Here is a 20,635-nt window from a genome sequence, read left to right on the forward strand (position 1 = left end):
GGCGAGGCCATCTCTACAGCGCTCAGACACGCAGGCCTCCGGGAGAGACGAGCTCTGTGCTCATGGTCACTGCCGTTAGACCAGACCTGAGGCGAGCAGCACCCTAGTGTGTGCGGAGGTGGAGGGCTCGGGGTCGATGCTCAAAGGCCCCCACCGTGCGGGAGCCGGGCCTGGGGGGCTCACCCAGCACAGGGCCCCATCTGTGCCCCCCGCGGGGCCCCTGCATGGCGACTGGAGTCTCTCCCATGGACTCAACCCTGGTTCTGGTCTCTCAGGCCAGGTCCTGGGGGACCCTGAGGCTGCACCAGTGCAGGTAGCCTCCCCCACCGGGGGGTCCTCGAAAGATGGGGAGGCTGTAACTCTCAGACCACGCAGGTTCCAGAGAGCAGGCTAGGAGGGGCCTCCTCAGGGGGCTGAGAGTGCCAGGCCCCCCTTCCCCGGAGCAGCAGGACAGGGTGGGGGGCACTGGGCCAGTACGTCGCCTGGAGAGGCGGTGGGTGAAACCCTGAAATGCAGGACGGTCGCACACACTTCCCAAATGAGATGCAAGCAAAAGACGGTCAGACGTGCTGCAGCCCGGCCTGTGGAGACGTCCTCGGGCAGGTCCCCATTTCCCTGATAGGTCCAGCTCCCCACCCCTCCTATTCAGGGGGACAGAGAGCCAAGGACCACCCCCGGCAGCTTGCTCTGACCGCCTTTACAGCAGATCGTCATGGGTGCCCATGTCCCAACCCAATGGGCTTCTCACAGTCTTATTGCAAACGTCCCAGGGAAAGCGGGTGGAGGGGGCATAGGCTGTTTCCGGAGCTGCTGACTATCACGGTGCGGGGGGCGGGGGTGATGGCGCGAGGGGCAGGGCGGTCACGGTGTGGGGGTGACGGGGCGGGGGGCAGAGATGACTGTGCGGGGGTGACGCTTTCTCAGAAGCTCTGCTGCGGCCGTGGCCCCCGAGCAGCTCGTGAGGAACCACAAAGCTGTCCCTCTGACCACTTCAGGAGGAATGACGTTTTCTGTCCTGGCTCTGAGTCGGAGCCGACAGAGGACCCTCTGCTCCTCGGCACCCGGCCCCCGGCCCCAACCTGGGACCGCGCACTGGTCTGAGCAGGGTCCTGGGCCCTCAGACTGCGACCCAGTCTCCGCTCTCTGGTTTCGTTTCTACAAACACGGGGCAGCTGTCCAGGCTTCACCTGCCTCCTGCCTCCTGGGACTGTGGCCAAGAGCTGCCAGATTTAGCAACCAAGAGGAGGATGCCCAGTAGAATTTGAATTTCAGATAAACATTATTTCGGTATGAGTATGTCCCAAATATCACAATGGACGAACTAAAAAAAGTGATTCTTGTTCATCTGAAATTCAGATTCGATGGCCACTTGGTCTTCTGTCGCCATCTGCGTGTGTGGACGAGCCCAGCCCCTGCCCAGAAGCTCTGTGGGCAGCCCTGAGGTGTGGACAGTGGGTTCCAGCCCCTGGGTCACTCTTTGGGGCTCTTTGCTGAAAACACACAGCAAAGAAGCTCCCTCGCTGACTAACACACTGTCTGTGTGGACACGTGCTCCTGGTTCTCGACGATCCATGTGGCCGGAGGTGTGGTCTCCGGGCCCTGCAGAGGCGCCACGAGGCACCTGCCCCTTCTCCCCCCAAAGGCGGCCAGGGCGCACGGAGCACAGGGCGGCTGATCCGGGAGACGGTGGCGGCCTCTGGGCCCACCCGGGGATGAGAGCCTCCCCGGAGGGAGCATCACGGACACGGTTCTCCGGGACCAAGAGGTGTCCACAAGGCGGCATCAGGTGGGCAGGGGCCCCAGGGCTGAGCTGAGAGTGGGCAACTCAGGACCCAGTCTGCGGATGGCTTTGGCCCGACCAGCCAGCGCTCTCTGGGACCTACAGTGACCGGGGGCAGAGCCCAGTTTGGGGCAGCAGAGCCTCCCAGAGTCACCGTGACTTATCTCCTCCTAGTGCCCAGCACGCTGACCACCAGTTCCCTGAGGAAAGACGTGCTGGCTGCACCGCGCCCCCCCCCCCCCCCATCTGTGCTGTGTCCACGTGAGGCAGGGGAAGGCTCTCCGGCTTCTCCCTCTGGAGTCGGCGGGGAGACTGTTTTACAGTTCAGAGCACGTTTCAGGATGCTTCGTGTGCACGCTCTGAGCAGGAGGGGTGGACGGCGGGGGCTGGGGGCTGGGGGCGGAGCCGGAGAAGGTCCGGTGGAGGTTTTCACGGTGACTCTGTCCGGTCCGGATGATTTCCCAGCCGCACGAGCCTGGCAGACTTGACATGTTCCATCCAGGTGTCCAGGCCCAGAGGGAGACGCCAGCGAGCTTGTGGCTCCTGGGCCCCATCGTGGCTCCTTCCATGCATAGTTGGGGCATCTGTGGCTTTCCAGGCGTGATGAGATGCCCCCTCAGACGGTCCCTGGCTTCACGGGAAGAGACGGTCCCGGGCACGGCAGTCAGCATACCCAAACCTGACGTGCCAGCCTGTGGTTCTGGCAGCCAGGCGTCCAGAAGTGTAGTCCTGGGGCCCTGACCCCACCATCACCGAGCATTGACCTCCACGTGAGTGCTGCCCCGGTCAGGAGGCCGCGGTGGGACACACGGGGCGCCTCCATCCACACTCGAGGGCTCTAGGGCAAGCGAGACCCGACAGTTACAGGCGGCCGCTGGCCGGGTAACCAGAGTCGACTAAGAATAGAAAGCTGTCACGTTTCAGCAGTGGCTGCACTGATGACCGGATGATGCATTATTTTCATTAAACAGAAAAGCCCAGATTTTACAAAGTACTCGTGCTTCAGACACAAGGACGTTTCCTGCGTGATTCAGAAGCGGACAGTCTGACGGCAGCAGGCCTTCTCACAGAAACGTGTCGTTCTGGTCCGAGCGTCTCTACAGGGGCTGCCTTTCATCCTCCGCGCTCGCTTCTCTCCCTCAGGCTTCACGGTCCTGAGTCCGCGCGTTCCTCTGGCTGATTCACAGGCTGGGAGCCAGGGCTCCAGTCTCCGCTCCGGTGGTTAGGGCGTTCTGCCTGGGGGCGGTGGGGAGGGGTGAGGCGGGTGGGGGAGGGGGAGGGGTGAGGAGGGCGGGGGAGGGGGAGTGGTGAGGAGGGAGGGGGGAGGGAGGAGGGGGGAGGAGGATGGGGGAGGGGAGGAGGGGTGAGGGGGGTGGGGGAGGGAGAGGAGGGGTGAGGAGGGGTGAGGAGGGGTGAGGAGGGCGGGGCAGGGGGATGCAGGCAGGGAGGCGCTCACAGAGCCTGCGAGGCTGGGGGAGCCACCGTGTGGGGAGGTCCCCTGGGTGGCACAGGCTGCTCTGAGGCCCCCGGCTGCAGAGGTGCGCCCTGCTCCTTATAAGCTGTTGGATCTCTTTAAACACAGAAAGTCAGTGTCAGCAACACGACGACAAGGTTGCAGAGGATCTGAGCGCTGGAGGCTGGTGGGGGCGGCGCGGGGGCGCACAGGGGCAGCAGGGCTGGGCGGCAGCGGGGCTGGGCCGAGCTCCGCCTGGGGTGACGGTGGTCCGCCGTGCCCGAGGGTGGGCCTGGCCCGTGTGCACACGTGTGCGCCGATACACAGACGGAGCCTGGCCCCCGAGTGACCACTGAGGCCCCTCGAATGGCCTGGGCAGGATGTGCCTCAGAAGTAAGCTGTGCGGAGGCCTGGGTGTTTGTTACAGTGGCGGAGACGACAAATACGCACTATGAAGCTGAGTCGCAAGCCCTCCTGTCGTCATGGTCTCAGCCTTAAATCTCCTGACAAGAAGGCCAGGAGGGCGGGGTGGGGGGGCGTGAGGATCGGGGCAGCCTCGGCTGCATCCCGGCCGAGCCGGCTCGTTTCCCCATGCAGGCAGAGACCTTGGCTGGTCCGGGGACACCGGCAGGCCTGGCCCGGGCCACTGGCAGTTCTCCTGGCCGCTCTCCTGCCGAGGCCTCGGTGGTGTTCACACCAGGGCAGTCAGCACCACATCTGCAACCACATGGGTGCTTCCCAGGGGCTCAGAGGGTGGGTTTTACAGGAAAATCTCAGGGTTCACCCCCGGGGGGGCATGAAACTCAACATAGCGTGGACAAATTCTAGTTTACTAAATAACTCACTTTCTTGACAGAAAGCCTTGCAGGAAAGGTGCGGGAACCTGGTTGAGGTAACCGCGGTGGCAACCTCGGCAGAGGTGGTGGGGGAGGGCTGGACACAGGAGATCCTGCCCCCTCCAGGCCCGCTGCCCCTGCCTCGGGTCTGCCAGCGCCAGGAACCCCGGGGCCAGGCGGAGGCTGGTGACCCCCTTGCTGGTGGGAGCTGCCCCACCCCGACTCTGGGTGCCAAGGCCAAGAGCTGGGGGAGGCACCGCTGAGCTCCAGACACACCTGCCGGCAGAGGCTGCCTCAGGGACCGCTGTGGGCAGGGCCGGCTCTGGGGCTTGTGGCCCCTGAGGGCTTTGGGTCAGGATTTCCGGTGGACTATGCCTGCCCCCAGGGTGAAGATGAAGGGCAGGCGCCAACACCCGGGGGGCTCTTGCAGCACCTCGGGCTCAGGGGAGGGGCGCCCTGTCCATCCACCCCTGGAAGGGGGCTCAGGGCAGGGGGCACCCTGTCTGTCCACCCCTGGATCGGGGCTCAGGGCAGGGGCACCCTGTCCGTCCACTCCTGGACTGGGGCTCAGGGGAGGGGTGGCCTGCCTGTCCACCCCAGAACAGGGGCCAGAGCCCTCCCACCCACTGTCTGGGGGCCTCAGGACACTGCTGCTGGACTTGGGGGCAGGCAGAGCTGGGGGCCTGGCACCGGGGAGGGCGCGTGTGCCTGGGGGAGGGGGAATGCATGCACATCAGCCCGGCTGCCTCCCTCACCCACCAGCTCTGGGAAACGTCCAGGTTGTCATGGCAGCTTTTCACGTATAAATAGTTTAGACCTAATTGTCAAAAATGCTTCCTACATCTAGGCTGTTAAAATCCATTAGCCACAGAAAATCCTCAGCATTCAGCCAGACATCTGTTTTATTGGCACTTTTTAACAGGAGGTTTCTTTGTTTTCTCTCCAAGTCAAAAACGATCCTTTATAAACCTCCCTTAAAAGTGTTTTGAAAGTAGAGTATACAAAATGGGAATTTAGAGAAAACCACAAATAAAGCAGAAATAAAGGAGAGGCGGAATCCATCCAGCATCCTGCTCCCTTCCAGGAGAACCTGTGTTATTCCTGCCGGTGACGGTCCAGCCCTGGGCAGGATGTCAGCAGCAACGCAGCTGCAGCGCAATTCGAACAGCACCCGTCCTCACAGATGCTGCAGCGCTGAGAGTCCCAGCAAGGCCAGGGTACCCGGGCTGATCCAGTTACTCCTGCAGTCGCCGGAGATGAGAGGAGTGACCGAGGGGACCCCTCCCCAGGGAGACACTGGAACATCCACCACCCACCTCAGGGCATGAGACTGTGGAGGTTCACCCATGGACAGGTGGGGTAAAGTATCTTCATATGTGTTTCGTCCCGTGGGGAAATTACTTTCCATAAATCAACCTGGATACGCTTGTCAAGCCAGGCTGGATGCACGCCTGTGGCTTCAGTTTGGAGGGTTAGAGGCTGATGGCAGGCATGCCCTCTTGCAGGTTGCTTTGCCGAGGGTGCGCCCACGTGCTTCCCCAAGGGCCCAGGACGTCTGGCCCGAGCTTGGGTCCCTGCCCTGGGCCTGGGCGTCACTCCGCTCTGTCATTGGCTCGGATCCTGACCCAGGGCTCTAGGCAGGGATGTCACTGTGTCTGGAGGGCAAGTCCCAACTGGCCTCGGTCTGGAAGCAGAGGCCAGGGGTCTCTAGTGGTAAAGAGCCCGCCTGCCAAAGCCAGAGACATAAAAGATGTGGGTTCCATCCCTGGGTGGGGAAGATCCCCTGGAGGAGGGCATGGCAACCCACCCAAGTGTTCTTGCCTGGAGAATCCCATGGACAGAGGAGCCTGATGGGCTACAGTCCATGGGGTCATAAAAGAGTCAGATATGACTGAAGCGACTTAACACACACACAGGGGCTTCCATGTGGCATGTGGTTTGAGGCTGTTTACAGAGAAAATTAAAGTCCACCTGTCCTCAGCCCCTCCGTGAGACGAGCCAGGCGTGCCCCTCGGCCAGTCACCTGGGCGACCTGACCCTCTGGAAGTTCAGCTCCCCGAGCGCCCTCGCTGGGGGACATCAGACAGCGTGATGTAGCCCCGAGCACGCAGGTCAGAGCCCGGCCTGCTGACCTGCAGAAGGCCCTCTTCCTGTGGCCACCCGGCCGCCGTGGGGCCCTCACTGTGAGCATCGCAGCCCTGGGCCCCGAGACCCTGATGGGGGCTCAGGTGGGGGACGGAGAGAGGCCCAGGGGAAGGTTCTGATGCTGAGAGCCGGCAGCAGCGCCTGCAGAGACTGAAAACCAGACCTACTGCGTGGACAGCAAAGGCCTCTGACAGGACAAGCAATCTCGAAAAAGAACAAAGTAAGTTTAGAAACGGACTGCAAGGCCACAGCCATCAAGACTGGCTCGGAACAAGGACAGAGCTCGGAGCAGTGGGACGGAATCCAGAGTCCAGAAATAAACCGTCACACTCACCGTCAGCTGATTTCCCGCAAAGGCACAGACGGAACTCACTGGGGAGAGGGCAGTCTTCTCCACACGTGACGATGCTGGGAAGTCAGCACCCACGGGCGGGAAGGAGGATTTTAAAAAACAGATGCATTTGATCAAAATGAATCAAAGACCTAAATGAAAAACTAAAATTATAACACTCTTCACAAGAACACAGGAGTAAGACCTTGCGACCTTGGGTTAGGCAAAAGTTTTTTCCATTCAACACGGAAAGCACAACAATTTTAAAAAATTGAAAGATTGGATTTCAAATGACATGAAAATGAAAAGCCACAGGGTGAAGGAAATCATTGAAATCATGTATCTGGCAAAGAACTTGTATCCAGAATAAATAAAGAGCTCTTATAACTCAGTAACAACCCAAATAGAAAGTAGGCAAAATGTTTGAATACATATTCCATCAGAGAAGGTACAGAGATGGCCAACACACGCCCTAAAGGTGGCCAGCATCGTCGGTCACTAAATTGGGTCAAAACCACAGTGACTGGGCAATGTGGGAAGACGGGCACTGGCTGGTATTGGTGAGGTTGGCACCCCCATCCCGACTCCATGACGAGCCTGGGAGACGAGGTGTGGGGGCCTGTGCACACAGGAGATGTCCAGGGATGTGGGTTTGGAGACGCGATTTCTGCCTACAACCACATCCCGGGCCCCAGGAGCAGGGACCCACTGCCCAGAGCAGAGGCCACGGACAAGCACAGTCCAGGATCCCGGGTGGATGCTGGCAGAGCTGAGTCTGAGGGGGAGCTCTGCTCAGCGGGGCAGAGTGTCCACCTCGAAGTCAGAGTGTCCCCAGAAGGCAGGGCCCCTTCAGTGCCCGCCTGGCAAGGAGCCCCATCAGGTCCAGGGTGTTGGCCCCACTGGGCTCACGGAGCTGCCCGGTGAGGGGCTCAGGCTGCGTGCAGACCAGGGCTTCCGCTCCAGGGCCCAGCCTGGGAGCAAAGGCATGATTTCCCTCTGGCTCCTCTGGAGCCTCAGGGAGGCCTGGCCTGACGCTGAGCTGGCTGCTCCAAAGTGGGGGGTTCCCACTACTCGTGAGACCCTCCCATCGCAGCCCCGGGGCCCCCCTTTCTCCGCATCACCGCAGAGGGTTCTCTCTGCAGAGAAACCCTTCCCAGGTGGCGCTGTCCTGGGCTCAGTCCCAACGCCTCGTAGACCGGGGCCCTCGGGATGGGGTCGCGGGGACGCGCCGTCCAGGCCGGGCTCGTCCAAGCAGGGTTGAGAGGACAGAGCCTCAGTAGCTGGGGGGCTCGACACCCGAGGGTCAGAGCAGAGGCTAGCGCAGCCCTGCGCGCGCTGGGAGGTCCGGGTGAGGGTGGTCGGTGAGGCCAGAGTGTCCCCAGGTTAGCGAAGCTCAAGGGCAGCGGCTTGGCGAGAGGCTCCGCCCCCCGGACCCTGCTGGGTTTTTCCATTCTTCCGGTTCTCTGGTGCCGAGGGCTAAGTTGCCAGTCTCTCTCCTCAGGCCCTTATTTTGGGAAACTTACCCACAGCTGCATGATTGCGAACAAGCCATCCTGATTACAGTCTGCGGGCGGGGCGTGAGGGTGGGTGGGGAGGCTCTAGGGGTGGGCCGTCTGGTCTGACCCCTGTGACAGAGCATCACCCGTGCCTGCACAAGGAGAGGAGCCAGGAGGGTTTCAGGGGTCCCACGTGCGTCCTCCTGGATCCTGGCCAGCCCGTGTGCGCGGAGAGCACCGAGGTTGGGGCCGGGCCAGAGAGAAGCTTACAGGGAGGCTCCCTCCTGCTGGATTAGAGAAACTCACGACCCCTGGGCCCTGGGTAGATCCTTGGAAGGGTTTCCCTGGTGGAAAATAGAGACCTTGGAAAAAACACGACCCTGGTCCCACCTCACAAATCTTAAGAAGACAGATCCACAAGGATTAAAAAATTTAACAGAATCCTAGAACAAAACCCAGAATATGCACAGGATCACAAAAACATCCAGCACCTGCCAACGTAAGATCCACAACGTCTGGGTCGTTCAAACACGGCCGCCTGCACAGAAGCAGGGAAACCCAGAGCGAGGCCGCAGCCTGAGCGGGTGGTGGGCACGCGGGCAGCTGGCGGCCCTCACGGCCTCACCTCCAGGCATCGCGGGAGGTGACTCCCTGGGAGAACGAGTGCCCTTCTCTGCGAGGTGCTGGCCATCCCGCTGGGGCTCCGCTCCCACCAAGACCGACCACCCGGCCTTTGTACACCTGGCACCTGGCCTTTGTCCACCCCCAGCTCCCGGGTCAGGAAGCTGCTCAGGGTCCTAGGTGTGGGGAGAAGGGAGCAGGCGGAGTGAGGGGCGCGGCCAGCGGCTCTCTTCCCGCGGGGCCTGGAAAGCAGGCGGGGGAGGGTGAGAGGACAGCCCCAGGTCCCCACGGGGACCAGAAGGGGTGAGGCGGGAAGGGGAGGGGGGCCTGGAGGAGACAGCCAGGGTCCAAGCTCAGTGCGGGGGCGTGGGTGCAGGGCCGGGGAGGGTGTGCACCCTCACTCGAGCACGCGGCTGCAGCTGAAGGGCCAGGCCCGGGTGCAGTGGCTGAGCTAAATCGAGACCGCGGGCAGGTCGGCGGGGCGGGCGGCTGTTGGCATTCCTGTTCCTCAGGAACCTCTGCTGAGCTTCGCAGGAACACTTTGATGCAGAATCAGACACTCAGGTGGTCGCACGCCGAGTCTCGGGGGCGTGCTGATGGCCCCGGGCTCTGTGGGATCGGACCTCACCCCCGCCGCGTGGCCCAGTTCACCTTTTGAAGCCGATCTCAGTCGCGGCTTGTACTCGGGGAATGAGGTGTTCTTGGGGCTTGTCCTGGGCCTCAGGGGACGGGGAGGGCGAAGGCGTGTGCGAGCTGGTGCTTCTGGGAACACCCACCAGAGTGAGCTCAGCAGAGAAAGGCTGGCCGGGCCGCCCCCACCCCCCAGTCAGCGGTCCTCACAGGAGCCCCGGCAGAGGGTCCGAGCCCCACTCAGCTCTCCCAGCGACAGCGAAGCACCTTCTGAGACCAGCCTCCTGAGGGTCAGCACAAAGGTCAAGGTGCGGGGACCCCAGGTGCCTCCTGAGGGGAGAGCGGCCCCGGGGCTCCAGGCCCACCCGGGAACACGCACCTCACCTCGCCTTACTCTGGGCCCCCGGGGAAGTCACCGGCCTGCAGAGATCTGTCCCAGCACAGCAGGGCCCCCTCAACTGGTCAGGGCTGCCCGTCCCGTCCCAGCACACAGAGCCAGCTCCCCGCAGCCGGACAGGCGGAGGTCAGCTGGCCTCAAGGCCTGGACCAGACCGTGCCTGTGCCAGAGGCTCCCAGGGCCCCTCCATGCCCTGCCCTCACGCTCACATGGCGGGGTGTGGATGGGGGAGGGGCTTCCTTCGCCCACCCCTTGCCTGGGGGGAGTCACCCCACGAGCGAGCGAGGGGGCTGCTCCCAGGAGCCAGGATGGAGCCCCCAGAGAGAGAGGAGGGGAGAGGGGAGGCCTTGTTCCCTCCCCGCAGAGCCCCCGGAGGCGCAGCGGGCCTCCTGGGCTCCCCCAGAGCTGGAAACTGCCCGGTTCAGTCAGGCTTTGTCAGAAACATAAGCTGTGACGGAGGTCTCTGGAGAGACACTGCCCCTGGATGGGGGTCCACAGCACCCCTCTATCTGTGGGGGGTCAGGCAGGGTGGGGGCCAGCACCAGGCCAACCCCCAGACACACACCCGGTGGGAGAGGCCCACACGAGACGGTGGACAGCAGGGGGCACAGGGGTGCCTGGAGTCTGCCCACCACCCTCCCCCAAACTGAGACCCTGGGAAGCACTGCTTGCGGGCTTTTCAGGATGGAAGGACGGGAGACCCCCCCCCCCCCCGCCCCACACACACAGACTCACACACACACAGACTCACACACACAGCTTTCATGTGCCTGGGCTAACCACAGGCGGATGGACAATTCAGAAACCAAAGACGCACACGGTGTTGGGAGATGAAGGTGGGGGGAGCCCAGAGCTGGAGGGCTCCCCTCCTGCGGGGCCCTGGGGCTGCACGCGGACCCACTGACGGCAGCAGGGGTGTTCTCCGCGGACCTGCAGCCCTTGCCCTTTCAGCCTCCCCTCTCTCAGGCTGAGAAGGACCTTAGGTTTGGTGACGGCTTGTTAGATAGAGCACCAACAGCACAATCTGAGAAAGAAATAATTGATAAGCTGGACTTCATTAAAATTAAAGTCTTCAGCTCTGCTAACGACCAGGTGAAAAGAAGATGCCGACTTCAGGAAAAGACCTGCAAAAGACACATCTGATAAAGGACTGTTACCCAAATAAACAAAAGAACCCTTAAACCTCAACAAGAAGAAAACAACCTGGTTACAAAATGGGCAAAAGACCTTAGCAGACGCCTCACCAAATAGGATACACAGGTGTTAAAGGGGCACATGAAAGAAGGCTGCGCTTCATATGTCATCAGAAGAACGTAAATTAACACATGATACCGCTGCGCACCTGCTAGAACGGTCAGAGCCCAAAAGCGCTGACACCTGGGGCCAGAGAGGGGGGAGCAGCAAGAACGCCCCCTCACTGGGGGGCGCGGACAGTGCGGCAGCTCAGGAGACGATCCGACGGTTTCTGACAAAAATAAATGTCTTCTTACCACATGATCAATCCAGCAGTTGTGTTCCTTGATGTTCACCCAAAGGAGCCGAGAACACACGTCCACAGAGAAACCTGTGCACAGAGGTTTATAGCAGCTTCATCGTAACTGCCCAAACTCGGGAGCAGCCACGAAGCCCTTCTGCAGGTGAGCAGGTGAATAAACTGTGATCCATCGGACAATGGCGTATTATTCAGGGTACAAAGAGCTGAGCCACCAAGCCAGAAGAGATGGGGGAGAACTTCGAATGCTTATTACAGAGTGAAGGAAGCCAGTCTGAAAAGGCTGCTTACTGTGTGACTCCAACCCTATGACACTCTGGGAAAAGTAAAACCATGGAGACAATAAAAGGGTCCGCGGTTGCCAGGGTGGGGACAGAGAGCGTTGCACAGAGGACGTTTAAGGCAGTGAAATTACTCTGTGCGGCGCGCCGAGGATGGACACGTGTCACCACACACTTGCCCAAACCCCCAGAGTGTGCAGAGCACCAGGGGAGCAGTGGTGGGAGAGCTGGGCCCGGTGATGACCGCAGGCCAGCAGAAGCGGATCACTCATAACAACATCCCCTCTGAAGAGCGGCGTTCACCAGGGGAGGCTGCACGTGGAGCACAAGGTGGGCAGGAAACCTCTGGACCCTCCACTCAACTCTGCTGTGAACCTTAGAATGCTCTATTGAAACAAAACCGATTTAGAAAAATGTACAATAGCGTTAAAGCATGACATGTTTAGGACAAAGGCGATAGAACTTGTGTAAGACCCACACACTGAACATTACGTAATATTACCGACGGAAAGTGAAGAATATTTATGTGAAACAAAGGACACATTTATGATTCAGGAGACTCAATATTGCTAAGCTATCCATTTCCTCCAAACTGATGCATAGGTTTAATGCAGCCCAATTAATCTGAAGAAATCGATAAACCAATTCTAAAATTGGTATGAAAAGGCAAAAATAGAGCAGAGGCAAAACAATTTCAGGGAGAAAAGAGCAAAGTGGGAGGACTCATCCTGCCCGACGTCAGCGTCTCCTGTGAAGCCACAGTCACTCGGACAGTGGGATTCGCGTGAGGAGCTGCTGCTGCGGCTGCTAGGTCACTTCAGTCGTGCCCGACTCTGTGCGACCCCATAGACGGCAGCCCACCAGGCTCCCCCATCCCTGGGATTCTCCAGGCAAGAATGCTGGAGTGGGGTGCCATTGCCTTCTCCTCGTATAAGGAGAGACGGCAGTAAAGGGAGCGGAGGCCAGAAATCCACGCCCACTCGTACGGGCCACTCATTTTTGACAAAGGTGCCAAGACCATTCACTGGGGAAGGAATAATTCTTTTCAACAAATGGTGCTGAAACAACCAGATGTCTCTGTGGAGGGAAAAAAAGAACTCTGACCCCTACCTCACACCAAGCTCAAAAATTAACTCAGATGGAACAGAGACCTCCCTGAAAAACCGCTCCCTGTAAGCATTCTAAAAGAAAACATAGGAGAAAAATTCCCACACCTTTGAAATAGCTAACATTTCTTAAACACTTAGAAATCATTAAAAAAAAAAAAAACAAAACTTGAGAATTTGTTCTTCACCCAAACAGAAAAGTTCTGCCCTTTGAGAGACACTCCTGAGAACACAGAAAGGCAAGTCACAGTCCGGGAGAGACCCGGCCATGCTGGGGTAGAGGAGCTGGGCTCAGAGGATGCTGCGAGCCCGGTCATAGAAAGGCCAGCAGCCCAAGGAAAGCAGGGGCTGAGTATCTGACCAGGGACTTCACAAAGCAAGACGCACAAATGGTCAAGGCAGCAATGTTGTTAGTCACCCAGGAAATTAAAACAACCACCACCGCACACCTGTTTTCGTTGTTCTTCAGTTGCTAAGTCGTGTCTGACTCTGTGACCCCATCAGCTGCAGCACACCAGGCTCCCTGTCCTCCGCTGTCTCCCAGAGTTTGCTCAGATTCATGTCCATTGAGCTGGTGATGCCGTCCAACATCTCACCCTCTGTCGCAACTTCTCCTGCCTTTATCTCCCAGCATCAGGTGTTTTCCAATGAGTCGGCTCTTTGCCTCAGGTGGGTGGCCTAAGTATTAGAACTTCAGTTTCAGCGTCAGTCCCTCCAGCGAATATTCAGGGTTAATCTCCTTTAGGATGGACTGGTTTGATCGCCTTGCTGTCCAAGTCACTCTCTAGAGTCTTCTCCAGCACCACAGTTTGAAATCAGCTATTACAGCAGCTAAAACTTGGAAGACTGACCGTCCCAGTTGTTGGTGAGGGTGTGGGAGGTGGAGGAAACCCCAGGGCAGTTTAGAAAAGTGCTGAGCAGTCTTCGAGCTGATCCCTGAGGGAGGCTTTCTTATCTCTCCTTGCTGTCCTTTGGGACTCTGCATTCAGATTTCCTTTTCTCCTTTGCTTTTTGCTTCTCTTCTTTTCACAGCCATTAGTAAGCCCCCCTCAGACAACCATTTTGCCTTTTTGCATTTCTTTTTCTTGGGGATGGTCTTGATCACTGCCTCCTGTACAAGGTCACGAACCTCCGTCCATAGTTCTTCAGGCACTCTGTCTATCAGATCTAATCCCTTGAATCTATTTGTCACTTCCACTGTATAACTGTAAGGGATTTGATTTAGGTCATACCTGGATAGTCTAGTGGTTTTCCCTACTTTCTTCAATTTAAGTCTGAATTTGGCAATAAGGAGTTCATGATCTGAGCTATAGTCAGCTCCCGGTCTTGTTTTTGCTGACTGTATAGAGCTTCTCCATCTTTGGCTGCAAAGAATATAATCAATCTGATTTTACTGTTGGAAATCTGGTGATGTCCATGTGTAGAGTCTTCTCTTGTGTTGTTGGAAGAGGGTGTTTTTTATGACCAGTGCGTTCTCTTGCAAAACTCTGTTAGCTTTTGTTAGATCTGGTTCCAAATCAGGAAAGGAGTATGTCAAAGCGGTATATTAACTTATATGCAGTGTACATCATGTGAAATGCTGAGCTGGATGAAGCAAATGCTGGAATCAAGATTGCAGGGAGAAATATCAATAACCTGAGATACGCAGAAGACACCACCCTTATAGCAGAAAGTGAAGAAGAACTAAAGAGCCTCTTGATGAAAGTGAAAGATGAGAGTGAAAAAGTTGGCTTAAAACTCAACATTCAGAAAACTAAGATCATGGCATCTGGTCCCATCACTTCATGGCAAATAGATGAAGCAACAATGGAAACAGTGGCAGACATTATTTTTCTGGGCTCCAAAATCACTGCAGATGGTGACTGCAGCCATGAAATTAAAAGACACTTACTCCTTGGAAGGAAAGTTATGACCAAATTAGATGGCATATTAAAAAGTAGAGATGTTACTTTGCCAACAAAGGTCCATCTAGTCAAAGCTATGGTTTTTCCAGTGGTCATGTATGGATGTGAGAGTTGGACTGTGAAGAAAGCTGAGCGCCGAAGAATTGATGCTTTTGAACTCTGGTGTTGGAGAAGACTCTTGAGAGTCCCTTGGACTGCAAGGAGATCCAACCAGTCCATCCTAAAGGAGATCAGTCCTGGGTGTTCATTGGAAGGACTGATGCTGAAGCTGAAGCTCCAATACTTTGGCCACCTGATGAGAACAGCTGACTCATTGGAAAAGACCCTGATGCTGAGAAAGATTGAAGGCGGGAGGAGAAGGGGGCGACAGAGGATGAGATGGTTGGATGGCATCACTGACTCGATGGACATGAATGTGGGCAAACTCCGGGAGATGGTGAGGGACAGGGAAGCCTGGTGTGCTGCAGTCCATGAGTGAGGAGTTGTTGGACACGCCTTGGTGACTGAACAACAACAAATAGCTGATTAGCGATGTTGTGTTAGTTCTAGGTGTGCCTCAAAGTGGTTCAGTTATACATATACATGTATCTATTTTCTTTTCAAATTCTTTTCTCACTTAAGTTGTTACAAGAATGAACAGGGGTTCCTGTGCTATAAGTGTGGACAGCTTCAGACCACTTTTAAGTGAAAAGTCTACAAAGTGGTCAAGAGGCTTGAAGGGCCACTGCTCACAGCCACCTGCTGCTTCCGTCACTTACCAAAGAGGCTCACAGACCAGACCAGACAGACCAGGAGCAGCGCCTGCCTCCTTGACCACAGGACTGAAAGCATCACAGGCCGGCAACACACAGTCAGCGGCCAGCCCTGACTCCTGGGCCTGTCCCGGAGACAAAGGTGCTCAGGCCACGGCTGGATGGAACCCAAGAGCCTCAGGCCAGGAGCCCACTCTGGACTTCTGTCCCACCTGGGGTGCCGGAGTCATTACTGAACCAAACTTGGATCTGCCCACAGTAAAGCCAGGCTACTGCCCAGTTTGTGGGGAAGGAAGTGCAGTGTTTACTGCAGGTGCCAAGGAAGGAGTCCAGGCAGCTGGTGCGCAGAAGACCTGAACTCCCTGAAGGCTGCGGGGAAAGGCTTTTAAAGACAGGGTGAGGGAGGGGGTTGGGGGTGTGATCAGCTCACAGACCCTCTTCTGATTGGCTGGTGGTGAGGTCACCGGGAGTCACCATCATCAACCTTCTGGCTTCAACTGGTCTGGGGTCTACTGCGGGTGGGCAGCATGCAGTCAGCTTCTCCCACCTGGTGGGGGCTTCAGCATCTGCAAAGCAGCTCCCAGGACATGGCTCAGAACATTATCTATAGCCCTTGAGGGAGAGGTAAAGGGCCTGGACTTTATTTTATGGCTAAACGCATTATCCTGACTGCTTTCCTTTGTTGCTGCATTTTCTCATTGCTCTGATTAAACTTATTCTTTGGAACTCGGGGAAACCGAGGAGGCTGAATTTTTCTAGAGACCAGACGCAGGCAGAGGACACGGGAAGGTCTGTGCTGGGGGCCCCAGGTCCGGCTCGGTTTCACCTTCTCACTCCTCTGCAGGGTTTCTTGTGGACAAAGACATGTCCATCAGTCGTATAAATACCTAGGAGTGTGCTTGCCGGAAGATGTGATGAGACTGTGGTTAGACTCAGAGAGAAACTTTCAGACTGTCTCCCACAGCAGCGGCAGCGCTTGTATTCCCACCAGGAGCGTGGCTTCCCGTTGCTCTGACTCCTCTCGAGACCCTGCTGTTGGCAGGTCTGGATGTGAGCTACTCTGATCGGTGTGCAGCGGTCTCGTATTCCTATTTTAATTTGTGTTTACCTAACATCATATGATGTAGAGCTCCTTTTCATGCGCTTTCTTGCCACCCATTTACCAATTTTGGTGACGTCTATTCAGATCTCTTCCCCAGTTTTAGGTTGTGTTGTTTGTTTTCTTGCCGTTGAGCTTTAGAAGTTGTATATATATTCTGGATCTGAATCCTTGATCAGATGTGGTTTTGCGAGTATTTCCTCCTAGTCAGTAGCTTGTATTTTCATTCTAACAGTGTCTGTCATAGAGTGGGAATTTTTAATTTTAATAACTTTCAACTCACCCTTTTGTTCTCTGAACAGATCATGAATTTGTTGTCATATCTAAAACCTCATCGCCAAACCCCAGGTCATGTAGATTTTCCTTTTTAGGAGTTTTACAATTTTGCACTTTACATTTGGGTCTGTGACCCATTCTGAGTGAGTCTTGAGCTTACTCTCTGCATGTCGGGCGGTCCCAGCACCAGCCGTTGGAAAGCTCGCCCTTTCTCTGCTGAATTGCTTGTGTCTTTGTGAGAATCAGCGACTCCGTTCACGCGGGTCTATTTCAGGGCTCTGTGTTCTGTTCTGTCGACACACGTGTCTGCTCTTTTGTGAGCAGTCTTGATCACTGCAGTGTGACAGGGACTCGTGGAACCAGGGAGTGAGTCCTCCAAGTCCGTGTCTGCTCCATGACTGAGGGCCAAAAGTGCTGGCCTGTGGCCTCCCCTGGACCTTCTGCCTCTCTGCTCCCCAAGCGGGGAGGAGCCTCCTTGAATGCAGGGAGCCACGGCGCTGTCCTGAGCCAGCTGCAAGGGAATCGTGGAGAAGGGACGGGATGGCACACCTGCCCCTTCCATCCTGGAGGGACAGAGGGTCGACTTCAGACTCAAAGCTCCAGAAACCCCCCAGGACCAGCGGCCAGCACCGAGCTGCCCTCGGGGCCTCCCCTGCCAGACCCCTGGCCCAGGATGGAGCCCGGCCAAATGGTGGAGGCACAGACTTGGGACCCAAGCCCCAAGACGGCACAGGCTCTGAGTTATGGCCACAGGATTCGTGAGGCCCTTCCCTAGGTGTGGGCCTGGAAGATATTTAGATGCAAAAGGTTGGGAAAGCATTTGCTCATTCTCATTACAAAAATTCTGTCATTTTCTGCTCCAAGGAATCTTAACTTGTTCTTTCAGTTACAGCTTTAATAACGTCACCAATAAAATCCCAACAGGCCCGGAAGGCTCTGGATGACGACCTTGACCCCACTGAACCGCGCCTCGCTGGCAGCACCGGCCCAGCTCCCAGGATCCTCTGTGACTCTGTCACACACTAACTCTTCTCAGGCCTTTTCCAAACATGATGCAACTCCCCACGTGGTAACGATGGTGATTTATTGTACTGCTGGGAGGCTCAAGTGACTGATTTAAGTATTGCTTTAAGTGATTTACTGTAAGATTGAGGGGCAGGTTCCCTTTTTAAAACTCCGAGCACAGCTGTAAATCTGTCTCCACAGGTCTGAAGGACTCTGTCTCTGAGCAGCAGGCCATGCCCACTCTGGAGAGGGGCAGATAGCGGGAGATGGAGCCGGTTTCCTGGGCCCCCAGGAGGCTAACAAGGAACCACAGGTGCTGACCCCAAGCCAGGGAGCGCCTCCCCAGCCTGGCCCCCTGTGGCTGGTGAGCCTGGATCCTGGGGTGGTACTCGATGAAGCTGGCGCTGTGATCAGCATGGGCAGAGTGAAGGATCTGGTCCCCTTGCTCTTGGCCCAGGACCAGCCTGGGAGCTCAGTAACCTCCAGACCAGCAGCATCTCTAAGGAGGGGCTTGGGGGATACTCAGACCATTGTGCCTTCGGAAGGCACTGATCAGAGCCCACCCTCTTGGGAGGGCCCTTGTCATTTTTCCTAACTCCTCACCTTGAACCAGCCCATCCTGAAGCTCGTCGTCTGCTTCCCTGTCACTGTCCAGCCTGGGGAAGCCACTCTGAGGGCACCTGGGCTCCCCCAGGGTTTCTCTGCCAGGACAGACCATGTAGCTGGGCGGGTGGTGACAGCCACATGGGACTCTGTTCTAACGGACACGGGGATGTGACCAGAAACCCCCCCCGACCCCCACAGCATACTTGACCTTTCCCCAAGTGCCCACAGTCGCGTCTTGGAAAAGTGTGCTCCACTGGACCAGAAGGACTCAGCACGTCTGCACACACCCATCCCCTCGACAGGTCACTCTGATCAGCCGGGAAGGGTTCCTCCTTGCAGAAGTGTGTGGTGTTTTGCCAGCACATGCGCTCAGACCCTTTCTGAGTTTAGAAGGCGGCCCTGGGACATCAAAGGGTGGGACCCCTGGGGGCCTGGTGGGTGCATCTGTCTGCTCACCCTCCCTCTGAGGTTTGGAGTGGCCCGTTATCTGGGTAATTAACCAGGCCCCCAGCTTTTTTTTTTTTTATTATAAACATTGCTTCATGACCCAGAACCTCAATCCCTCAAGATTCGTTCAAAGCAGATGGTGGGTGACCCAGAGATGGGCTGGGAAGCCAGAGAGGCAGGGACACGCGGGTGGGTGCCTGCCCCCTTCCCGGGCCTGGGGGGAGAGTGGGGGCCTCCCCACTGGTTGGCCCTCGTCTTCAAGGGTTCCAGTACACCTGGGAACTTTGCAGCATCAGAGAACCTAGGAAGGGGGCCAGCAGGGCAGGTTCCCCGTCAGGGCCGAGGCAGGGTGGTCACTGAATGGCGGTGTTAGTCTCCGAGGGCCGGCTCTGGGCAGGTCTCCCTTCCCAGGTCTGCAGGCCCGGCCCCAGGATAGGCACATGCCACTCCAGCACAGACTCAGGGAGGGGTGGCCTGGGGTCCCAGAAATGCCCCGGAGGAGGGCCCGGGGGTCCCAGAAATGCCCCGGAGGAGGGCCCAGGGGTCCCAGAAACGCCCTGGTGGAGGGCCCGGGGGTCCCAGAAATGCCCCGGAGGAGGGCCCGGGGGTCCCAGAAACGCCTCGGGAGAGGGCCCGGGCTGTCTGCAGGGAGCGGGCCCGGGTCCTGCGTCTGTCCTCCCAGAGGAGGAAGCAGGGAGGGTGGCCTCGTGCTCTGACCCCTTCCCCGCCGATGGCGGCTTCGGCGATCACGCTCCCCTCCTGTCCACCTGTGGTCCTGGCGCCTGGGCTTGGGGGGCACACGGAGGGCAGAGCACAGGTGCCCCTGCTTCAGAGTCACCTGGGGGCACCCACGGGCCCCTCCACCCGCCACGCCCCAGGGTGCTTCACCTGAGCACCAGCAAGAGGCAGCGAGGCCCCCGCCACCCCGAGCTCATGGCCCCCTCCCTCAGACCCACTCTGGGGCAGCTCCGCACAGACGGCCCCCCGCTGCCCACCCTTCCCCAGCGAGGCCAGGCCAGACCCTCCCGGGGCCAGACGAGAGGCTGCACGTCCCACCTCCTGTCAGCCCACAGATCCGGACCCCAGGTAAAGCCCAGTCTGGTCCCCAAAGCCTGTGTGCTGGGCTGCGGTTCCGTCCAGAGAGCGAGGCCCTGGGGGAGTCCCTGGCTGTGCCCCCCGCAGGGTGGGAGGCACCGAGTCCCAGCTGGGCAGATGACCTCTGCAGGGGGCAGGTCCCGGGGCCTCGAGGCGAGTCCCTGCCTCCTCCAGTGGGGACCGAGGGTGGCGACAGAACCGCTGACCTTCACAGGCATCAGACTGACCTTTGAACATAACCACTGACCTTTAAAGACATAAACAATGACCCCCAGGATGTCAGCTGACCTTTCAGGACATAACTGCTGACCTTTGAGGATGTAACTGCTGATCTTTGAGGACATAACCGCTGACCTCGGGGCCTGGCGGGAGCCCCATCCCCTTGAGAGGGCCCCGATGGCCCCTGTGGGAGGGGCCCGTTCACCCCACCCGCTCCCTCTGCTCTCCTGAGGAAAGAGGGCAGGAGGGAGGACAGGCCTGGGCCTGCAGCAGCAGCTGGAAGACCCCAGCGGGGCCCTCACCCTCCAGGACTCTCAGCGCAGCCCCTCTGACCTCGGACCCTTCCCTGTGCTCCCAGCCACCGCCTGCCCCTCCCAGAGCCGAGGTTGCCACAGGCTGAGGGCGGGGCCTGGACCCATCCGCCTGCAGCCGCTCTGACTTAACCTGGCAGCGAGCAAGAGCCTTCATTTCTCTGCTTGAGACAGAGTGGAGCGTGGCCTGCCGCTTCGGGAGCCGTCTTTCTCACAGACTGTTTCCTGCCCCCGGAAGCAGGGCTCTGCGCGTGACCCCAGGCCCGGCAGGCGCTCAGCTGGGCAGCAGAAGGCCCCGGGAGCTGGAACTCCTGCCAGACTCCCCTGCCAGCCCCTCCCCCGGGGGTCTCGGC

General features: G+C 58.0%; 1 protein-coding gene across 1 annotated transcript; it reads left to right on the forward strand.

The window, feature by feature from the left end:
• The first annotated feature begins 19,017 nt into the window (after positions 1–19,017).
• On the forward strand, positions 19,018–20,409 carry LOC122446036 (translation initiation factor IF-2-like). Its single transcript, XM_043475720.1, has 2 exons — positions 19,018–19,743; positions 20,209–20,409. The coding sequence occupies exons 1-2, from the start codon at positions 19,018–19,020 to the stop codon at positions 20,407–20,409; spliced, it is 927 nt and encodes a 308-aa protein (XP_043331655.1).
• The last annotated feature ends 226 nt before the right edge of the window (positions 20,410–20,635 follow it).

The sequence above is a fragment of the Cervus canadensis genome, chromosome 8 (assembly GCF_019320065.1).
Source record: "Cervus canadensis isolate Bull #8, Minnesota chromosome 8, ASM1932006v1, whole genome shotgun sequence".
Classification (NCBI taxonomy): Eukaryota; Metazoa; Chordata; class Mammalia; order Artiodactyla; family Cervidae; genus Cervus; species Cervus canadensis.